Source organism: Anneissia japonica, unplaced genomic scaffold, assembly GCF_011630105.1.
Source record: "Anneissia japonica isolate Jap-2015-1 unplaced genomic scaffold, ASM1163010v1 scaffold287750_len332794_cov232, whole genome shotgun sequence".
Classification (NCBI taxonomy): domain Eukaryota; kingdom Metazoa; phylum Echinodermata; class Crinoidea; order Comatulida; family Comatulidae; genus Anneissia; species Anneissia japonica.
Genome location: NW_022723669.1, coordinates 52,858 through 71,480, shown reverse-complemented (window position 1 = coordinate 71,480; position 18,623 = coordinate 52,858). Strand labels below are relative to the sequence as shown.

The window sequence follows — 18,623 nt, the reverse complement described above, 5'->3', positions numbered from 1 at the left end:
CACCAGCCATGTAAAGTCTTTGATTATAGAGGGCGCAAAGTAATCAAGAACGTAAACATTGCTGCTAAAATCAAAAGTGAGGTTTAATTTTCCAATTTTTATTTCATAGTATTAATATGTGATTCTTTTTGGGAATGATATATATTTTACCGGTATATGTCATCAAAAAAATAAAATCACTTAAAACTTCTACGTTTTGTTTTACTTAAATTTTATTTTAGTTTTATGTTTGTTGTTAGCTAGGCCCTAGCCTAGGCCTAGTCTACGGCCGATGTTTGACAATTTGGCGCAGCCACGAAGGTGACTGCTGTGTGGTTATCCGCAGGTAAACGTAGTCCCAGGCCTAAAATGAAATTTTCTTCCGCATCGCACCAGCTGATGAATTATATCATCCTGAAACTACCCTATACTTTTGATCTTTGAATAAAACCGATGTAATTAACATGAATCGTGATTATGCATTACAATTAATTTATAGTCAGAAAGAACCCAAAAACAAAAAAATGTAGGGGACCTACTAGGCCTACACCAGTACTGTACTACTGGGCCTAGCCAGGTTAGCGAGCAAGTGGCAAGGGTAGTAGTAGTATTGGGCTAGGAAGTACAGTGTAGTCATGGTACAGGTGTGTGTGGTTAAACTGCTGGGCCACAGTATTCCTACCAAAAAGATTGTTTTCGTTCAACTCATTTAGACCTACAGTATGTAATGTACTTAGAATTACCTAAATAGTCTCAAAGCGCTTGAGATGTGGACTAGCACTTTCAGTAACTTGCTTCTCCCCCAAGGGTCTCTTTGTGTCAGAGCTACCTGATAAACCGGTACCAGCTACTCTATCTCATCATGATACCTCAAAAACTAGCTCAAATTTGCATGGAAAATAGGTGTGCAGAATGATAAATCGTAATTACTGCATAATATATTGTTTGTAATATTTGCAATAATCTAATTTTCAGCAAAAGACTAATTTATGAGCAGAGGATATATTCTGGGCCATTTATTTATGCATTTCAACCCATATTCCGCAGTGCAGTTTTTTTTTTTTTTAATTTTCTTAAATTCTTATGAGCGGCTAAAGGACTTCTTGGCATGCCAAGCTATATAATATAAGACTGACATATCATGACACATGTTCCCAAAAATAAAAAAAGAACTTCCCACTCTACCATACAAACCTCTACATGAATTGCCTACTAAATTTTTAAAGTTTTCGTTCATGGCAGATCCAAGAATTTGAAATGCAGGAGGCCCTAGGGATAGAGCATCCAGACCAGCTGAATCCCACCATGGTGGTGGCTGAGTTATGAAATTATATGGCAATGCCACTTCTTGTGGCTAAAAATGGCACACATTACATTTTTGCATTTAGTTTGAATCTTATTTTATTTTTATTTTTGTTTAAATTGCCAAAATTTGTGGGGGAGAGGGATAAGTTGGCTTTCCCCTTTTGAATTCACTTCTGTCAATTTATTGCATCTGTCTAGACATTCATAATTCAAAAGTTTTGTTGTGGCTTGAAAATGGAATGTTATTTTAAAATCTGAACTCATGATTAAATCGATGACACAGCATCTTTATGACATAAAATTGAACTCATATTTGCCGGAATTAATTATAATGTTGAAACTAATTATAGTAACAAGTATAAATGATGATCCGACAGGCTTGGATATATAGATGATTATATTGAGGATGTTAGTAAACAAGTGGTAATATGATCATAAGTTCTATGAAAAATTGATGGTAATTAATTCGATGAAAGAAGTAAAGCATGTAAAATTTAACTACATTGCAGTGAATTCAAGGTCTTATACACAGGATGTTAATTATTTACAGTCAAGTCAAATGTGGAAGAGCAGCTGGTGTAATTATACGATATTTATTATAAAAAGAATTACAAGTTTTTACGTAATATGACTTTATCAGGTTTCGATATTTTGTATTCTCTTGAAATTTGAGAAAGAATGGATGACACAAAGAAAAAAAAAAAAAAAAACAAGTATAAAAACCAATCCTACTACAATTGTAGTATGCCAATAGTGCTTTTTAATTATTAAAGGGGCTTTATTACCTGCTCAACTCTGTCTCTTTGCTTGTTTATTGTTAATTATTATTCAGCTTTTTGATCCACAGGAGGTAGTCCTTACAACAAAGCTGACTGACATACTGTAACAAGGCCTTCACAAGTCGAATCCAAAATGCCATTGAAAAATTGTTGGACAGATAGAATAGAATTCCACTTACAGATTGTTAATTAATGGAAAACAACAATTTGGCATGTCAAATAAGATCGACTTAGAAATAACTGTACCGCACAATTGAAAATGCAAATTAATTCAACCAGCAAATCATGTTTATAAATCATTAGAAATGTTTTTATTTTATAGAGTTGAGCCAAGAACAGGGAGGAAGGAGATGAACCATGTTACGGTAAATTGATTTTTAACATCTTAATATTTTTCTCAAAAGCATGAACTTGCTTTTTTCAGACATAATTTATATTAAGTTAAAATTAAATGTGTAATTATAAACAATTGCTATGCATTGATATTAAATAACTATAAATAAATGAATAATTTAATATGAAGTCATGATATTGTTGTATTTTGTAGTTCCACAGTGCCAGCTTTATAATTGCAAGTTCTTGAGTTAGTTCAGTTCCCACAAATGTTTTTTTTTCTGACTAAAAACAACTCTGTTACATAGTCTCAACTTGAAATTTAGTTTTTTAGCTTTTTTTCTCATTTTTAATTTTTTTTTTAATTTTCTGAAATTGACTTCTTTTTAAAAATTGATTGAAAAGAAAATTTCCTTCAATTGAAAGCCATCTGACAGCACAAACGGAAATTATATTAATAATTCAAGCAAAAGGTAAAGTGAATGATTTAATTAGTAATGAAGGAAGTGCTCCCAACTAATAGTGCAAGCTACAAGGTCGACATGTACGAGACCCAGCTTAGAAACTCTGCTGTATTGAAGTAGTGTAAAGTAGGGAATCTCAGGGCTGGAAAAAGTGCACGACCGCGCGTCCGGCAGTCGGAGGCATTATGAAAGGCATTTGGGGTAAAAAATATTTCTAAAAATATATACCCAAATATTTTATAGCGCTGAGCGTTATTACCCCTGGTCACTGGATAACATACTATGGTAAACCAGCTCAAAGTGCAACCTTCTCTGCTCCTTGGAGAGTATACGTGATCGTGCGCATCTTGTTGAGCGCATGAAATAGTACATTCAATGGCACAACATCCTACCAGGTACCCATTTATACTCCTGCATAGAGAGAGACAAACGTAGATAAAGTGCCTCTCCCAAGGACACAAGCAACTTGCACAGCAAGAGTTTTGAACCCCTGACCTCAAGGTTGGGAGTCAAAGCCACAACCGATGTACCAAAGTGTACAGATAACAATTATATGGTTGGCGGCACAAACATTTAAACCAAACTCATCTCCCATGTGTAAACTTTCGCCAGGTCTAGGCACAGTGGCGGTGCTACCGGAAGGAATGGAGGACAACAAAAATGAAAAGAAAACCTTTTTTATTTTTTTATTTTCAGGCGTACATTCAGAAATGTAAGAGCTTAAAATTGCCCAAAATTATATTGTTCTTTTTCTCAACCAAGTCTCGGCTTCTGAAAGCTTTTCCCCTCCCCCTCTGTATGTAGTGTAGTTAGATTTATAGCTCTTTATTCCGAAACGGTCTCGGAGCACTTGAGCTGTGACTAGCTCTTACATTAACATGCTTCTCTGCTGAAGGTCTCTTCAGGTCTAATCTACCTGGTAAACCGGCACCAGAGCTCTACAGGTGCACATCAGCCAAATTAAACTCGCCAAAGCATTGTCTAGACACCAATGGATAATCATTAGAGGATGCTTGTATTTCTACAAGATTTTTTGCATTAGCAATAAAGGGTACAAATACTTAGTGATAACGACTAGATAATTATAATTTAATGTTTTTAACTGTACTGTACAGTAATTGAGAATGAAATTTTTTATTACAGATTTGATACAATTTAGCATTATTGCAACAGTTGAAAAACAGCCTGACTAATTTCTATGTTCACATTGATTATTTAAATATCAGTTTATTATTAATACTGTATAGTAATAATTTGTGATAAATAGGTTTTTACATTCTAAACATCTCAAAGCGGTTCATGTTCTATTGTCAGTATCATACACAATGTACTATATTGTCCACTACCTGCAGAGTAGTCTCCATGAACCAATGCACTGGTTTAAAAAATGGGTTTTTTTTAAAGATTTTTGTAGGCATAATATTCTAAAATGTCTCAGAATCACCAGGGCTTCATTGAAATCTGCTGGCCTCTACTGCAAGTTGTCAGAACCCTTCCCCCAGTCCCCTTGACTGGCAGTAGTACATTTTATATTTTTGTATTATGCATATATTTTTCTTTTTTTATCATTATTGAATGGAAATTTTATAAATTTATATTTTGTACTATATTTCCAACTAGTCATCAGGTTTTGTGATTTCCGTTGGTTTAAAGATAATAGACGATTGTGCAATGTTTACAGTAGTTTAACTGTAGACTAAAGGCCAACTCAGACAGCGTCGTACGATGCAGCACAACGCGATTTGTTGTCACGTCTGGTCTGTGTGAGTTAAACGCAGACGCGATGGTGTGCGTCGGGGGTAGGCGTGTCGTAGAATATTAAATATGTTTAATATTTCTCAAGACTGTCCCCGACGATAAATCGGGTCGGGCTGCGTCGGCCGACGCTGTCTGAGTTGGCCTTAACACACACTAAAGATAAGATTGTGTGAATACTGTAAGTCAGAGTTATGATCTACAGTTACAGAGCAGTGGTCAGTGACCTGTGAGCCAAACAGTATATAGACAAGTTTATATCAGTTTGTAATTAAAATATTCTATTTATATAGACAAATTTTTTCATTTAAAAGTAGTAGCAGAAATAAAGTTCAACTTGATGCAGTTTAAAAATCATTAAATAAGATTGTTCCTCTAGGGTTATATCAAGCAAAGGGTGTGTGTCCCGCATTCATCCAAGCATGGCTGAACTCGCTGGTCATACAACCAACCAAAGTATAGCCATAATTACAGAGGATTCAGTGTGAATATTTATAATATTTATAGTTTATTGTCGTAGATTCCATCAATAAAATCAGTTTTATTCATAATATTTATCTGCTCCATTTAATCAACAACCTTGAAAAACATTATACTCATTAATAATCATGTTTGTTGTATAAGTACCCTTAAATTCACATTCATTAATATTAATATCTTATGTACTTTCTCTATCCAATCAGTGACCTTTATAATAGCTTCTTTATTATAATATTAGTATTCATCTGCTCTATCAAATCAGTATCCTTGTCATAGGCAGTAATATTCATCTCCTCTGTCCAATCAGTGTTCTTAAAAACATATCATTAATATTCATAGTAGGTCTGCTATCTTGCATGCATAGGTCATCATTTATTCATAAAATTTAACATGTTAATTATAATTTCATTATTTTTCTTAAATTCCGTCAATAATAACAATTTTATTCATTAGTATTCATTTGCTCTATCCAATCAGCATCTTTAAAATTATTGCATTCATTAATATTCATAAATTTTTTTCCAAAAATGTCATTAATAACATATTTTTTATTATTCACATGCCATTACTCTTAAAAATATCACATTTATAAAATATTCATAGTAAGAATAAGGTCATACTTTGTTATTTTTGATCTTGTTGATTTGAAATCAATAAGAAACTTCAAATTTAACCAATTAAACTTTGAAGTTTAGTTTCACTTGAGTCTCATCTGTTTAGAATTTCATAATGGTGAAACAAATTTCACTTTAAATTTCAAAAATTTACCTAATAATCTAATCATCACTTAAATCTTGTCAGTCTTCAATTTAACTTGTTTCCTTAAAAATTATACTATTGTCTAGTGTGATTTTTATTTTTTTTTCAAAGATGTCTTCAATTGACTACAGTACATAATTGTTTCCTTTTTGCTCTGTGATATCATCTTCAGTTTTAGTAACCACATGATTAAATCTATTTCTGCTGCACCAATTTACATAAAAATTATATGTTACATCCTTCTAATTCGCCACAAAATGTCCGATCAATTATTTTTAGTCATGTTTCCACTTTGCAGTAAGCAACTCATAGTATAATGTTAGACAGGGTGGTATGGTGTCTGTGGTACAACAGGACAATGCCCACTCAAACACCTTGCTTAGTAGTGTAAGTAACTCTTATTATTATGTTAGACAGGGTGGTATGGTGTGTCTGTGGTACAACAGGACAATGCCCACTCAAACACCTTGCTTTAAAGTAGTGTAAGTAACTCTTATTATTATGTTAGACAGGGTGGTATGGTGTCTGGGGTACAACAGGACAATGCCCAGTCAAACACCTTGCTTAGTAGTTTAACTGAGAATAAAGGCGGCTAATATTAGTAATGTTAGTCCAATATTGATATGTGATCATTGCTGAGCATTTGTAAAGTGCATGATACATATCCTATATGCACCTTTGCAACAAAAGAGAGAAGAGAGATTGAGGAAAAGAACAAAAGGATAAAAAAGAAAAATAACAAACAGCCCTAAAGAGGTGAGTCCCGAGTCTTTGTTTTTAATATGGACAGAGAAAGAGATCATGGACGAAAGTATGGAGAGCGGGACAAGCGATTGTAAGAGAAGCTCAACACATGAAAGTGTGCAACAACTAGTTTGGCTAATGGTAGATATGAGAGACTTGCATAGGGTGGTCGTTTAAGGTTCAAGAATATAAATTAAGTATTTTAAATGCCTTATTTTTTATTACAAAATTAATAATATGTATAAGTGTTGCAAAATTAGTATTTGTACTTTTTTTTATAATTTATGATTGTTAAATATTTAATAATTCTTTTTTTTCAAAGGGATCTTTCTGTAATGCAGTACATATTTGGTTTTTTTTATATACAGTAATAAATGAAAAAATAAAGTAAAGGGGAAGGTTGCTTTATGATGGCTAACACTGATTCATATCAAAGATAGATTTTCCCTGACCTTTAATGGCATTATATTTTTCTAGTTGCAAATATTGTTTCAGAACATTGACTTTGTGAGTTATTAGTTAGGTGAAGCATGCCCTCTATTTGCAATTCTCATTAAATTAATTTAATTTATTAATTCTGAATTTTTTAAAAACTTTAATTTCATATAAAAATTTGTTTTCGATATATTTTGATATATATTAAAATTGAGGTTTATTTTGCTAGTGAAATCGTAACTTTAAGTGAACCAAAGTATATCTCAATTACAGTTTAATCTCATTTTCACTGCCATCCAAGCTCCCAATTTAAGGAAGTTGAAGTAACAAAGATCACAGTAGAGTTTACGCTCAAACAAAGACTAGGAGAGTCACGATGCGATCCTTAAATAGATTGCTTATCCTGGTTCAATTTTCTGATATCCCTTTGAAGTGCCTTGGTAATCTCACATGTAATCCTTTTTTCAAATATTTTGACCTGTATACTTTCAGTTTTGCTAGATGGAAATATTTAAGGTGTTTTTCATTTTTTTTAATTGTTAGTTAAGTACAGTATTCTTTATCAAAAAGGGGTGAAATTAGCATAAACTCAAAAATATCTTATTTTTACTTTTTTTTTTAATCCAAGATTGTAAAGCGAGGAAATTCAGAAATATGCACCTTTATATTTCTTTTTAATTTGTCTTTGTTCTCTGTTAATTTTTTCATTCCCTCTCTCCTTCTACTTCCATATTGGATGAATAAATCTGAATATGAATTGCAATTTATAGGAGGTGGGCAACATTTTAAAATTAACTTAAATTTAACCAGAACATTTTGTTCACAAGAGTGAACTTCTGCAGGTGACTGTGTGAATGAAAATTTGTGGTTAAATTATAGTTTGTCTAACTTTATTGCTGTATATTTAGACTAACACAGCTACCCATAATATTTCATTATAATCAACATTTTTTGTGTGTTTATTTTTACGTTTTGGGATGTTATTTACATTGACATTTCTAAGTATATGTTCAGGCAGTTCCTATGGAAAGTGACTTTATACTCCCTAATATACTCGCGGTCTTCTGAAATAGACATTTTTTGATTTACAGCCAACTATAAAATAGAGGCATTAGGTCAAGCATCTTCTGCAAGATGAATTTGCAACTAAAATAAACAATGAGAACCTATGGGATCCTAGCATAGACAAAAAAACAACTATTGTCTGTAAACAGTCATAGCCCTTGTATTTTAGTATGTGATTGTATCAGTAAGTATATTTTTTATTTTAATCTGTGAACAAACAACTGGAATTTCAAACCGTATATTTTACAGTGTTAGACAATATAAATTGAATTGCAAGTTTAATCTTCGAGAAACAGAAGAAACCAGAAACTCATCTTGCGCAGGGGCGAACCTTACCATATTACCCATAGCCCCTCCCACATGTAGAGTAGAACACCCACTCTAGGAGGTGAATAACAAATAATGGTTGAGGATGGATTGATTTTTTTTTTTAAATTAATGAAAGTATGAAACACTTACCCCTATTATGATGAATACCAAGTTAAAACGCAGATTCACAAAAACAAGCGATTTCAAGAGAGAGAGAGAGTGTAATTCCACTAGTTTGCGACAGTATACTGAATATCCCACCGATCAGTTTGAAATCACTTGTAAGATTAATGAAATTAAATTCAAAGGAAATTTTTAATTTGTCAGTACTGTATTCCTAAGTTACTTGGACAGAGTCAAAGAGAGCATGGTCAGTTCCTCAAAATACAAAGTCTCAATCATTGACATTCAATCTGAGTGTGTGTGTCACAATTTAGCAGAAGGCCGTTTCCTTCCTAAAGCAACTGACGAAAGTTTAATTAAACTTGAAGATCAAAAGGAATGTAGCATAAAATATCAGAGTGGCTTAATTGAATTACTTTTCACAGAGTTATTCCGAGATGAATGAATTCTAACAAACCACAACAAATTTGATCCGAGTTCTATGGAAATGGCATCAAATTATTGTCTGATATTTCCCCCTTCATTTGCATTAGGCTAGCACTGTATCAGGATATATCAATTACATTGAGGTTTATAGTTTTCTTGTAAAATTTTGTGAAGGACTCCAACAAACTTTTATAGGGATTGGCAAGCACATTAATATATTATTGGTATTATTATCAGTATTATTGATAGTTATTATGAGAATTGTTTTTGCACTGTAATAATTGATGTAGTCATTACTCGTCAATACAGTTTTATGGCCATAAGAATATATTTTGTTATTCATTGAAGAGAAAGATTCTTGTAGACAATTTTATCAGGTTTATTTTGAAACAGCACCTCCAGCGTCTCACATCTCACTTGGGGACTTCCAGCGGCCTAGCCTACAGTATATACTGAGCAGCTAGCTAGTGTCAAATAGAGTGTCGTGCGCACACTGGTAGGCCTCTGGAAGACCCCCAGTGTTAGTTGCCAGGTTATTGGAAACTTTCATTTCAAATTTTGTGAAAATTGTCTATAGATCGAAACCTGGACCATGGGTTTCGAAGGCTGGAACCCTGACCGTGATTACTATTTGAGGAAGAAAGTTATTACACTATGAATATCAGCTTTTGGATTCTGCCTCCTGAGAATGATAAACATGATGTTGTTGTTGAGAACTACGATGTTAAATGTGCGTAGTTTTTACATCGTGAAGTACTGATCCAACAGGGAACACTTCCTACTCTTACACTTGCCTTTCACTGTTTACAGTTATCTTGAAATATAATTTATGACTTATCCAATTATGAACTGTTCAGATAGACACAAATCAGATTATTTGGTATTAGTAGTATTTCATAATCATAAAGTGACACATGGTCGTAGTCATGGTAGCACATGGTCGTAGTCATGGTAACTTTAAATACTAAATTAAGTGGTTTAACTACATAATGATTTATATTCTAAATTAGAAATGATCGAAATTTTGGATAATGTATAAAGCTCTGTCCACACTATCAAATTTTCTTTGACAAAAAAATGTGACAAGCCCATATATAGTAATGCTATGCCTATATATGGTCATGGTGTGATGTCATCATGCCCATATATGGGCATATCACACTTTTTTGTCACACAAAATTTAATAGTGTAGACAGAGCTTAACAACAGGTAATTTATCACTACTGTATTCACAATTTGATGCAAACTATTTTTAATGTTTTTAAGTTAATTAAGTTGAATGATGATCTCATCGAATCAAAAATAAAGTTTGGAAAATATAAAAATAATAAACCATTAAAAATCATAGCTGTAGATTCAAATGTGTAAAACTTGATGTTTTATATAGACTTAACTTTAATAATTACTTGTCCTTAAATTCTATTGATTTAATTGTGACGCATCACAAGTGACTGTAACATCTTTGCGTACATCATAATATTTTAGCAGAGGTGCAATACATATCATGCTTTGGAGTTGTTCATATGCATTCTGATGCTTACTATACCAGCACCACTGGACATTGTTATGTGTAAGTACCCTTATTGAGGCGGCTACTGTGCTTAAGTTTGGTGTGAACTTTAATAGCATGGTACAGTAGTTTAGCATACCAAGGTACTGCTGAAGCAATTAAATGGATTCCATGGCTGATATTTGCAACACCTTCACTAGCAATTGCTTATAGAAGTAGCTTTCTTTGATGGATTTATGCATTCTGTTTTGGTAATGCATTGGCAATTTGGATGTAGGCCTAGACTAGTCATTTTCATCTTATCTCTTCCGATATACTGGCAAGTGCGAGCACGCTAGGCCAAGAATGTGAAAGCTTTATGCACGACGCTACCGCATTTTCCCCTGGCCAGATGGATGCTGACAGCAATTCGGCCTATGAGTTAGAATGAAAGAAAAACACATTTTCAGGATATACGCCATCCATTTGACTGTCTTAATATTACTTTTAACACTTGACAGGTCTTTTTTATTATACAAAACTTGCATTATTGTAAACAGTATTCTTTGGTTAAAAAAAAAAGAAAAAAAAAACAACTTGCAGGTATAAAAAAAATAATAAAGCATTCGCATGGCTCGCATGATTTGCTCGCAATTTATTACAACCCCCCAGCATGCCACCTGATGGCAAATTTGAATTTTTGGGTCAATGGTCTTAACATAAAATAAAAAGTCGTCCTCGGCCTAGCCTAGCCTAAGCCTAGCCTAGAATAGCCTAGCCTAGACGTCATGATTTCATATATATGGATAAATAAAAGTCTCTTTCTTATGGTTTTCAAGTAAATTAATTCAATGTGACCTCAAATGGCAAAAATGAAAAGAAAAAAATGACCTAGAGTATTGGCGATACATACCAGCTTTAAAATGCTGTCACCAAATAATTTTGTTGCAATTTCTGTATGAAATATATAAACTATTGGACAAACTTAAAATTGTTGAATTGTAGAATAAGATATTTCTTTTGACTATAGCGGCCAATGAGTCAGAAAAATGTTGTTTGTATGATGTCCAGGGCTAGCCGTGTACACACGACGAATGTTTTCCATTCATGTTTTTTTTTTACTCCATTTCAAAACTAAAGGGTCAATACTGTGACTTTTATTATAGAATTATTTACCAAGGCTCAAACCAAAGGGAGACAAACAGAAAGACAGAAATATAGACTGAGAGACATAGTGACAGACAAACACACAGGCACACAGACAGTAGACTTATTATAGTTGCCCATTGAAAATTATAATAATAAATTACAGTACCTGTCTAACTCCTGAATAATATTAATTTTTTTGTTCATATATAGATCTTTAGAAGATGTTGATAGAATGGCCTACAGCAGAAGATACATAATACTTTACTAAATGCAATTAAAGCAAGTACATTGGTTTCATTGGCTACTTAATATTATGCCTTTTAAGTAGGCCTCATACATTATAAACCACGTATGCAATTTTAAACATAATGGATAAGACAGCAGCTGAGAGACTTTTAGAGGAGGCGGTTTCAGCAAATGATTCACAAAAACTAGAGGAAATTATTTCTGGGCTGGAAAGAAGAAACTTTCCACCAGACAAGTTAAAAGAATTGTTGAACAGTCAACTGTACCAAGCCATGTCGCATTCAAGCCAGGACATTGTGAGGTTCCTAGTAAAGAAAGGTGCTGATATAAATCACCACAATTCAATAAAGCAGTCTATTCTTTTCAGAGCAATTCATAGCACCACTGCAGAAAGTGAGAACATTCTGAAGTTTTTGCTGGAAAATGGAGCAGATATAAACCATAAGAATATAAATGGCCAGACAGATTTTATGGACTTGATGGTTAGTGATAAACTGACATACAGTTATTTGTTGGATATTGTTGATGCTGTTAGCAATATACAAGAAAGAGATCTGAGAACTGGTGGAAGCTATCTCCATATTGTCAGTAATCGCTGGGATGATGAAAGCAGGGTTGATATGCTAAATAAGCTGTTGAAAATGGGGTTGGATATAAATTGTTTAGACAACAATGATGATACACCACTCCACCTAATGGGTGGAATTGCATGTTGTTATTCAATTAAATTTCTTTTGGAAAACGGTGCTGATATCAAAGCCAGAAACAGAATGGGTGAAACAGTTCTGCATTACCTTGCATGTAGCAACGAATTCGATGGTTTCTCGGATTCATTGAAATTGCTAATAGATAAAGGTGCTGATATAAACGAGTTAGATTACGAAGGTCGAACATCTGTTCACCAAGCTTTAACTTCGAAGGACACGACCTGTGAATCTATCAAAGAGTTGATGAAATATGGAATAAAGATGAATGTACAAGACTATAGTGGACGGAATGAAATATTCTTTGCTGTACATGATGTAAAAAGCTATTTGAAGTATACTGAGGAGGCTGATTTGGAACGTCGCAGCGAAGTCATTAAACTGTTAGCAGAGGAAGGCGTGGATGTGAACACAGGCGACATGCACGGTATAACGCCACTGCATATGTCTACAACCCTTGGATCGGATGAGTTGGACATTTTAGTTACATTATTAGACCTGGGAGCTGACTTCACTAGAAAAACTAACACAGGAGCAACCGCTTTGCACTGGGCATGTAAAACCTATAACATGGCACATGTTTTGACTTTTTTTTATTTAGAAAATGGCAAAGACATCAATGTTAAAGACGATTACGGCTCAACAATCCTCCACTGGGCTGTTTGGCATAGAAAACTATCAGTCTGTCGGAGTGTGTTACAAGCTGGCGCTGATGCAAATATCAAAGACACAACCGGCAAAACACCTGGTGATCTAGCGCGAATTCTGCACTTTGACGATTTTCATAAGTTGCTGTCCACTTACAAAACACTGGAACCACTAGAAATACAGTACCCCGTTGTGGTATGCAATGGGAGTGATCCAATATTTAGTTGTCCAATTCTAAAATACATCAAAAAATTAGACCACAAAATTGATGTCCAGGAGTATATGAAGCATGTTGACCTGCACAAAGCCTCTCTGAGCAGGTCTGTCAGTATCATGTTAGGATTGTCCAATATGGGAATGTTTTATGACATTGAGGAAAACACCACTGTTCCAGAAAAAATTGACACCTTGATGTGTTCGATCGTTAACAAAGTGGCTGGACGAAATCCGTTGTTTTGTTGTGAATTGCGGTTGGCTGGCAGTTCATTTGAAGGGACAAAAGTACAAGTTAGAGATGAATTTGACTACATATGGAGTTTGACAGAATTCAATGAATCATTCGTTCCAGTTGAATCCTCGGTATTTCCAGAAGGTTTTGTTAAACTTCATATAAAAGAAGAAATGATTGGAGGTCGTTTTTCTCAGTATCTTGACAAAGACAACTTTCTAGACAGCAGATTTTTAACTCGACAGTTATTCAGTCTTATAAACGAAGAGGTCAAAAACACTCTCAAAGGCCACAATGACCTTGTATGCATAAAATTTCTTGATGAAATCTTCTGTGGTACTTCAAATTTAGTTTTCCACTATTTTGGACGCCAGGCAAAGTCCTTTACAATATCTGTAGACGTCGTTCCAACTATTTTACTTGCTGGGTGGACCCCTGTTGGATTTCATGTTCGGCATTCACTCTTGCTGCAGCATTCTACAAACGATTTGATATTTTCAGCAATTTTGAAGACACCAGACCGTGTGCATGTGGAGCACTATACCATGTTTTTTCGAGTATCATATGGTTATATCGAACAGGGCATACTACAATCAGTGCCATATGATGTTAAAAAAGGATACATCATTCTGAAATCGCTTGCTGAAACTGGATATTTTCCAAAGGTCGTAGACCATGATAACGATAGAACAATAAAAAAATTTATAACCAGCTACCATCTTAAAACATGCTTCTTACACGAACTAGAGAAGGCTAGAAATGAAGGCGATCTGGATCTGCAAGATACTCCAGAAACCCCTGTAAACAGAATTTCACTAAACTGGGCTAAAAGAATTCTTGACCGCTTGGAAAGTTGCATTCATAATGGATCTTTACCCTCCTTTTTTAACCCAAGCAAAAATTTGCTAGGTGTCAGTCTTGAAGGCATGTGTCATCAAGAGAACATCATAGAGAAAGATGCGCTAATGCAGTTGGTATCTTTGTTCCAATATCTCTTGAACACAGCAGATATCTGATCTGTTCATTATGTAAAGCACATGTTGCAACTATGAATTGGTGGCGGTGCCTAAACAAACAGGTTACAGAGTATTATTAGTTTAATCTGCAAGGTACATTTAGTTAAGTAAAAAAACAGAACTGTCTTGGGAAAATATTTGTGTAAAACAATACTAAGCAAAACAAATTCCTTAATGACATTTGATGTTCAAACAAGACATTTCGTATTTTTGTACATGTCTGGGCATTCATAAACATATCTGAGCTATGAAATCTCTAGTTTGTTTCAATTCTAAAGACTTTGGTCTTCATATTAGAAATTGTGTCTTGAAATAAAGCCATTGTAGACAAATCCAACAATATTCGTATGAATTGAAAAAGTACTCTTTAACCTGAAACACTCGACTAAAAGTCGATGTCGGATATACCCCCTACCTTTCTACCACACATGTTTGTATCCGACATCGATGCTATGATGTCGATATGTGAGTCGCGGGTTGTGTGAAGTGATCGTGTTGACACTGTATATACCGTAGTCCTGTTACCAAATCGTTCTTTGTTCTATGATAACTTTTCTTCAAATTTTGTGTTATTTGGTTTATTTTCTAGGTAATAAGAAACATTAACCAATTTTTTGGATGTCCTTTTACATAGTTTTCAAACAGTAAAGACATGGTAAATATGCTTATTAGAAAACCTAATGTTTTTAGAAACACCGATAGCCATATGTTTTTTAGGAGTGATAACCTTAATAATTACATACCAAGTTCGTTGTTATTTTTAATCTCAGCAATTTCTTTTCTTTTTTGCGTTTCTACAGATATTAACAAAAATGTTGAGATAACTACAAAATATTTTGTTTTTGGCAGATGGTATAGTAATATCATTTTTATAAAAAATACATTTTCTATGGGTGGACTGGAGAATAACAGATGTTATCCATGGCTGTTATACCTTAATTTTTTAAAGTAACAATCATATCATCATGAGTAAAAATTGAATAAATAATTTGCATATACTGTATTACAATTCTGTTCATGAATCAACTTTCTGCATATCAGAAATAAAAGCAGATTCATTCTGAAAATATAGTAGTAACTCAACTGTTTATCTGTTATATTTCTATTAGGTAAATTTTGGAAAATAGGAAAATGGTCAGAGATGTCCGAAGTTTATATTTCTGAAGCGATATTAGGTTTAGTTAACTTTAGTATAAATTTGGTCAATTAAAGTATCTAAGTGACTTACTTATACGAGTCGGTTTGGAAATTAATGGATAAAATGAGTGAAAGTGTAGATTCTAAGAACAAGTTAATACAGTAGGTATAGGGGTATCAGTTTTTAAAAGGTTGATATTAAGGTCATTCATAATAATATGACTCCTTTTGTTTTTAGTGTTAGTTTAAGATAATAACTTGTCAAATACTCGATTAAAATTTAAAATGGATGACTCCTAAATTTCAATAAATAATTATGCCGTAAGATCATCATGTTTATTTAAATCATGTCTTGGATAAAGAGTCTGACACCACCTCCTACTTGGTTATCGATATATTTTGAATAAAAATTGTATCCATTAAGAGATGGTTGGAGTGAATTATTATTAAACCAGGTGTCACTTATAGTTATACCAAATACAGGAAACCTGTGCTTTATAGTAGAATATTTAGTTGGTCAACTTTAGTTTGTGATATAATGCTAGGTTTACACTATGTTCCCAGTGGTCATGGCAGCCCTGTTTGCCCGAAACGTAGTGCGCCATGGAATTTTGGCCATTTTTTTCCTCCTCATTTTTTTGTAAGGTCTTGCTCAGTTTTCTCACGGTCTATCATGGTATCCTTGACTTGTCGTCGGGGAAAGGGCTGCTGAGTCTTGGAGACTCAACGGCGCACTACGGTTGGGCCCGCAGTCTACTACGGATGCCAATACGTTCCCTCCCGGCCTGTCACGTTCTGATGGGGCTTTCTATGAATGCCGGGCAGCTTTGGAGCACATTTTTACCCATGGTATAAAAAGCAGGCCTTCTTTCACTGTTTTATTTGTGGTGTTTTTCCTATTTATGTTTCCAGTTCCACTACGGACCGCCTCCAAGTTTTGTTACAGCCTATCACGTACTGTCATGTTCACTGCCTTTACTACGGCCAACTTGGTTTCTCATCCACACCGTGACTGCTTTTGCAAATTTTTGACATTTTAAAAATCTGCGCCAGCATCCACAGCAATCACGGTCTGACACATTTGCCATTCCCGTCCCCCCGAGTTGTCTGGTGGCCATGCTTCGTTATATAAACATTTGGAAAACATTTATACACGAAAGCCCCGTTCATATCCAACTATGGCGAGATAATTTTAGTGGATGAGCTAGATGATCTCGCCATAAGTTTGAGTATGACCGCTCAAGTATGGCGAGATGAAGGCCACAACGCTACTAAACCCGTCGAGTAAATTTATGTCGACTAACTTCTTAATCCAGCCTAAAGCCAGTAAACAATTAAACAGCGGGTGGCCACAGGTCACGAATACACCAATCAAATTGAAGCAAAGTGACCTTCGATGCTTGCTGGTTAGCACGTTTTTTAGTACTGTCATAAACACCATTCAGAATTGACGCAGTCTCCCTGATTTGTGTACTTTAATTTCAACAAGTCTTATTTTGCAAATGATGGCCGAAAAGTCAGTAAAGAAACGCCATCTCTGGACGTATGCGGAGGAATATTTAATAGATATCTGGAGGGAGCCAGAAATCGCCGAAAAAGTTGAAGATAAATTGTATCGTCAGAAGGCTAGTGTCCACGAAAGGATAGCAGAGAGAATGCGGGACTTAGGCCACAATAGCATAACATCGGCAATTGTTGTGACAAAGTTGAAAAATCTAAGAGCAGACCACAAAGCTGTGAGAGACGTTTTTATTCATGGGACGGGCAAGGGGTCGGCCAAAGTAATAAGGGATGACCCGAAATCGGCATGCCCACACTACCACGAACTAAACGAAATACTTGGGGGAAAACCCAGTGTAAACCCTCCAGCTGGACTCCTCGGCCAGTCTAATCAACCGCCGAGACCTAGGCCTAGCTTACGCCTATAGTCTCGATCTAGCATAAACTAGTCGCGCGAAAATCAACAGTAATTACACACCATGCGATTGTACTTCCTGTCTAATGATGTGTTTTCCGAATTTCTGGTAGTCATATCTCGCTCGAAACCTTAACGTCGAACACAATTAGTGGATTTAATCCAATTAACTTGGCAAGTAGATCAGCTACTTCATCTGGCTATAATCCCATATGAACCTAGCTGAACATTCAATTGGCAAGCACAGCTTGAAAGAGATGTAACGCTATAGGCAGCTTTGAGATACAATGTGCTAATCTTCTTACGTAACTCGGGAAAAGAATATTGACTACACATTCCATTACAAACTTAAAATGTAACATTATAACAAAATCTGTATTTCTATAATGAAGTTCAAGTTAAATGCCAAACAAAACTACTCCTTCATCAAGTTGAATATTTTCCATTAGGGCTGCTGAGATTCCGATCTGTATTTAATCACAGCAGGAACACTCCATACAGGGGCGGATCCAGAGATGTCCAAAAGGGTTGCCGAAAGGGGGCCGAATTTTGGGCTGATCAAAACAACAAAGATCTAGGGGGTCCGGGGGCATTCCCCCGCGAAATTTTTGTGTTCTAGACGGCCGAAAATAACATTTGAGGCGTTGTGGGCTATCATTTTTTTCTTTTTCTTTCTTTTTTTCTTTTGTTTTTCTTTTTTTACCTCCCAAAAAGGGGGGGGGGGAGCCCCGGGGCCAGGCCGGCCTCCCCCCCTAAATCCGCCCCTGCCATAGAATAATGGCAAAGTAGCCAATTTTTCTTTACTCGGATAACTTAGACTTCAGTTTATTACGTTGTTTATGGACATTTTGCAGAGACATCATCAATAACACGTAAACCGTACAGAAAGGATGTATATCAATGAAATAATTTAAA

The 18,623-nt window shown here is 34.8% G+C and overlaps 1 protein-coding gene across 1 annotated transcript; it reads left to right on the top strand.

Annotated features, from left to right (window-relative positions):
* The first annotated feature begins 33 nt into the window (after window positions 1-33).
* Window positions 34-14,920, top strand: LOC117112316 (serine/threonine-protein phosphatase 6 regulatory ankyrin repeat subunit C-like). Its single transcript, XM_033255382.1, has 3 exons — window positions 34-76; window positions 2,386-2,428; window positions 11,805-14,920. The coding sequence occupies exon 3, from the start codon at window positions 11,963-11,965 to the stop codon at window positions 14,654-14,656; it is 2,694 nt and encodes an 897-aa protein (XP_033111273.1). The 5' UTR covers window positions 34-76; window positions 2,386-2,428; window positions 11,805-11,962; the 3' UTR covers window positions 14,657-14,920.
* Window positions 14,921-18,623: the final 3,703 nt, after the last annotated feature.

Excerpts from the sequence above, each read along its gene's own strand:
- LOC117112316 (XM_033255382.1), top strand. The coding sequence starts at position 11,963 with ATGGATAAGACAGCAGCTGAGAGACTTTTAGAGGAGGCGGTTTCAGCA.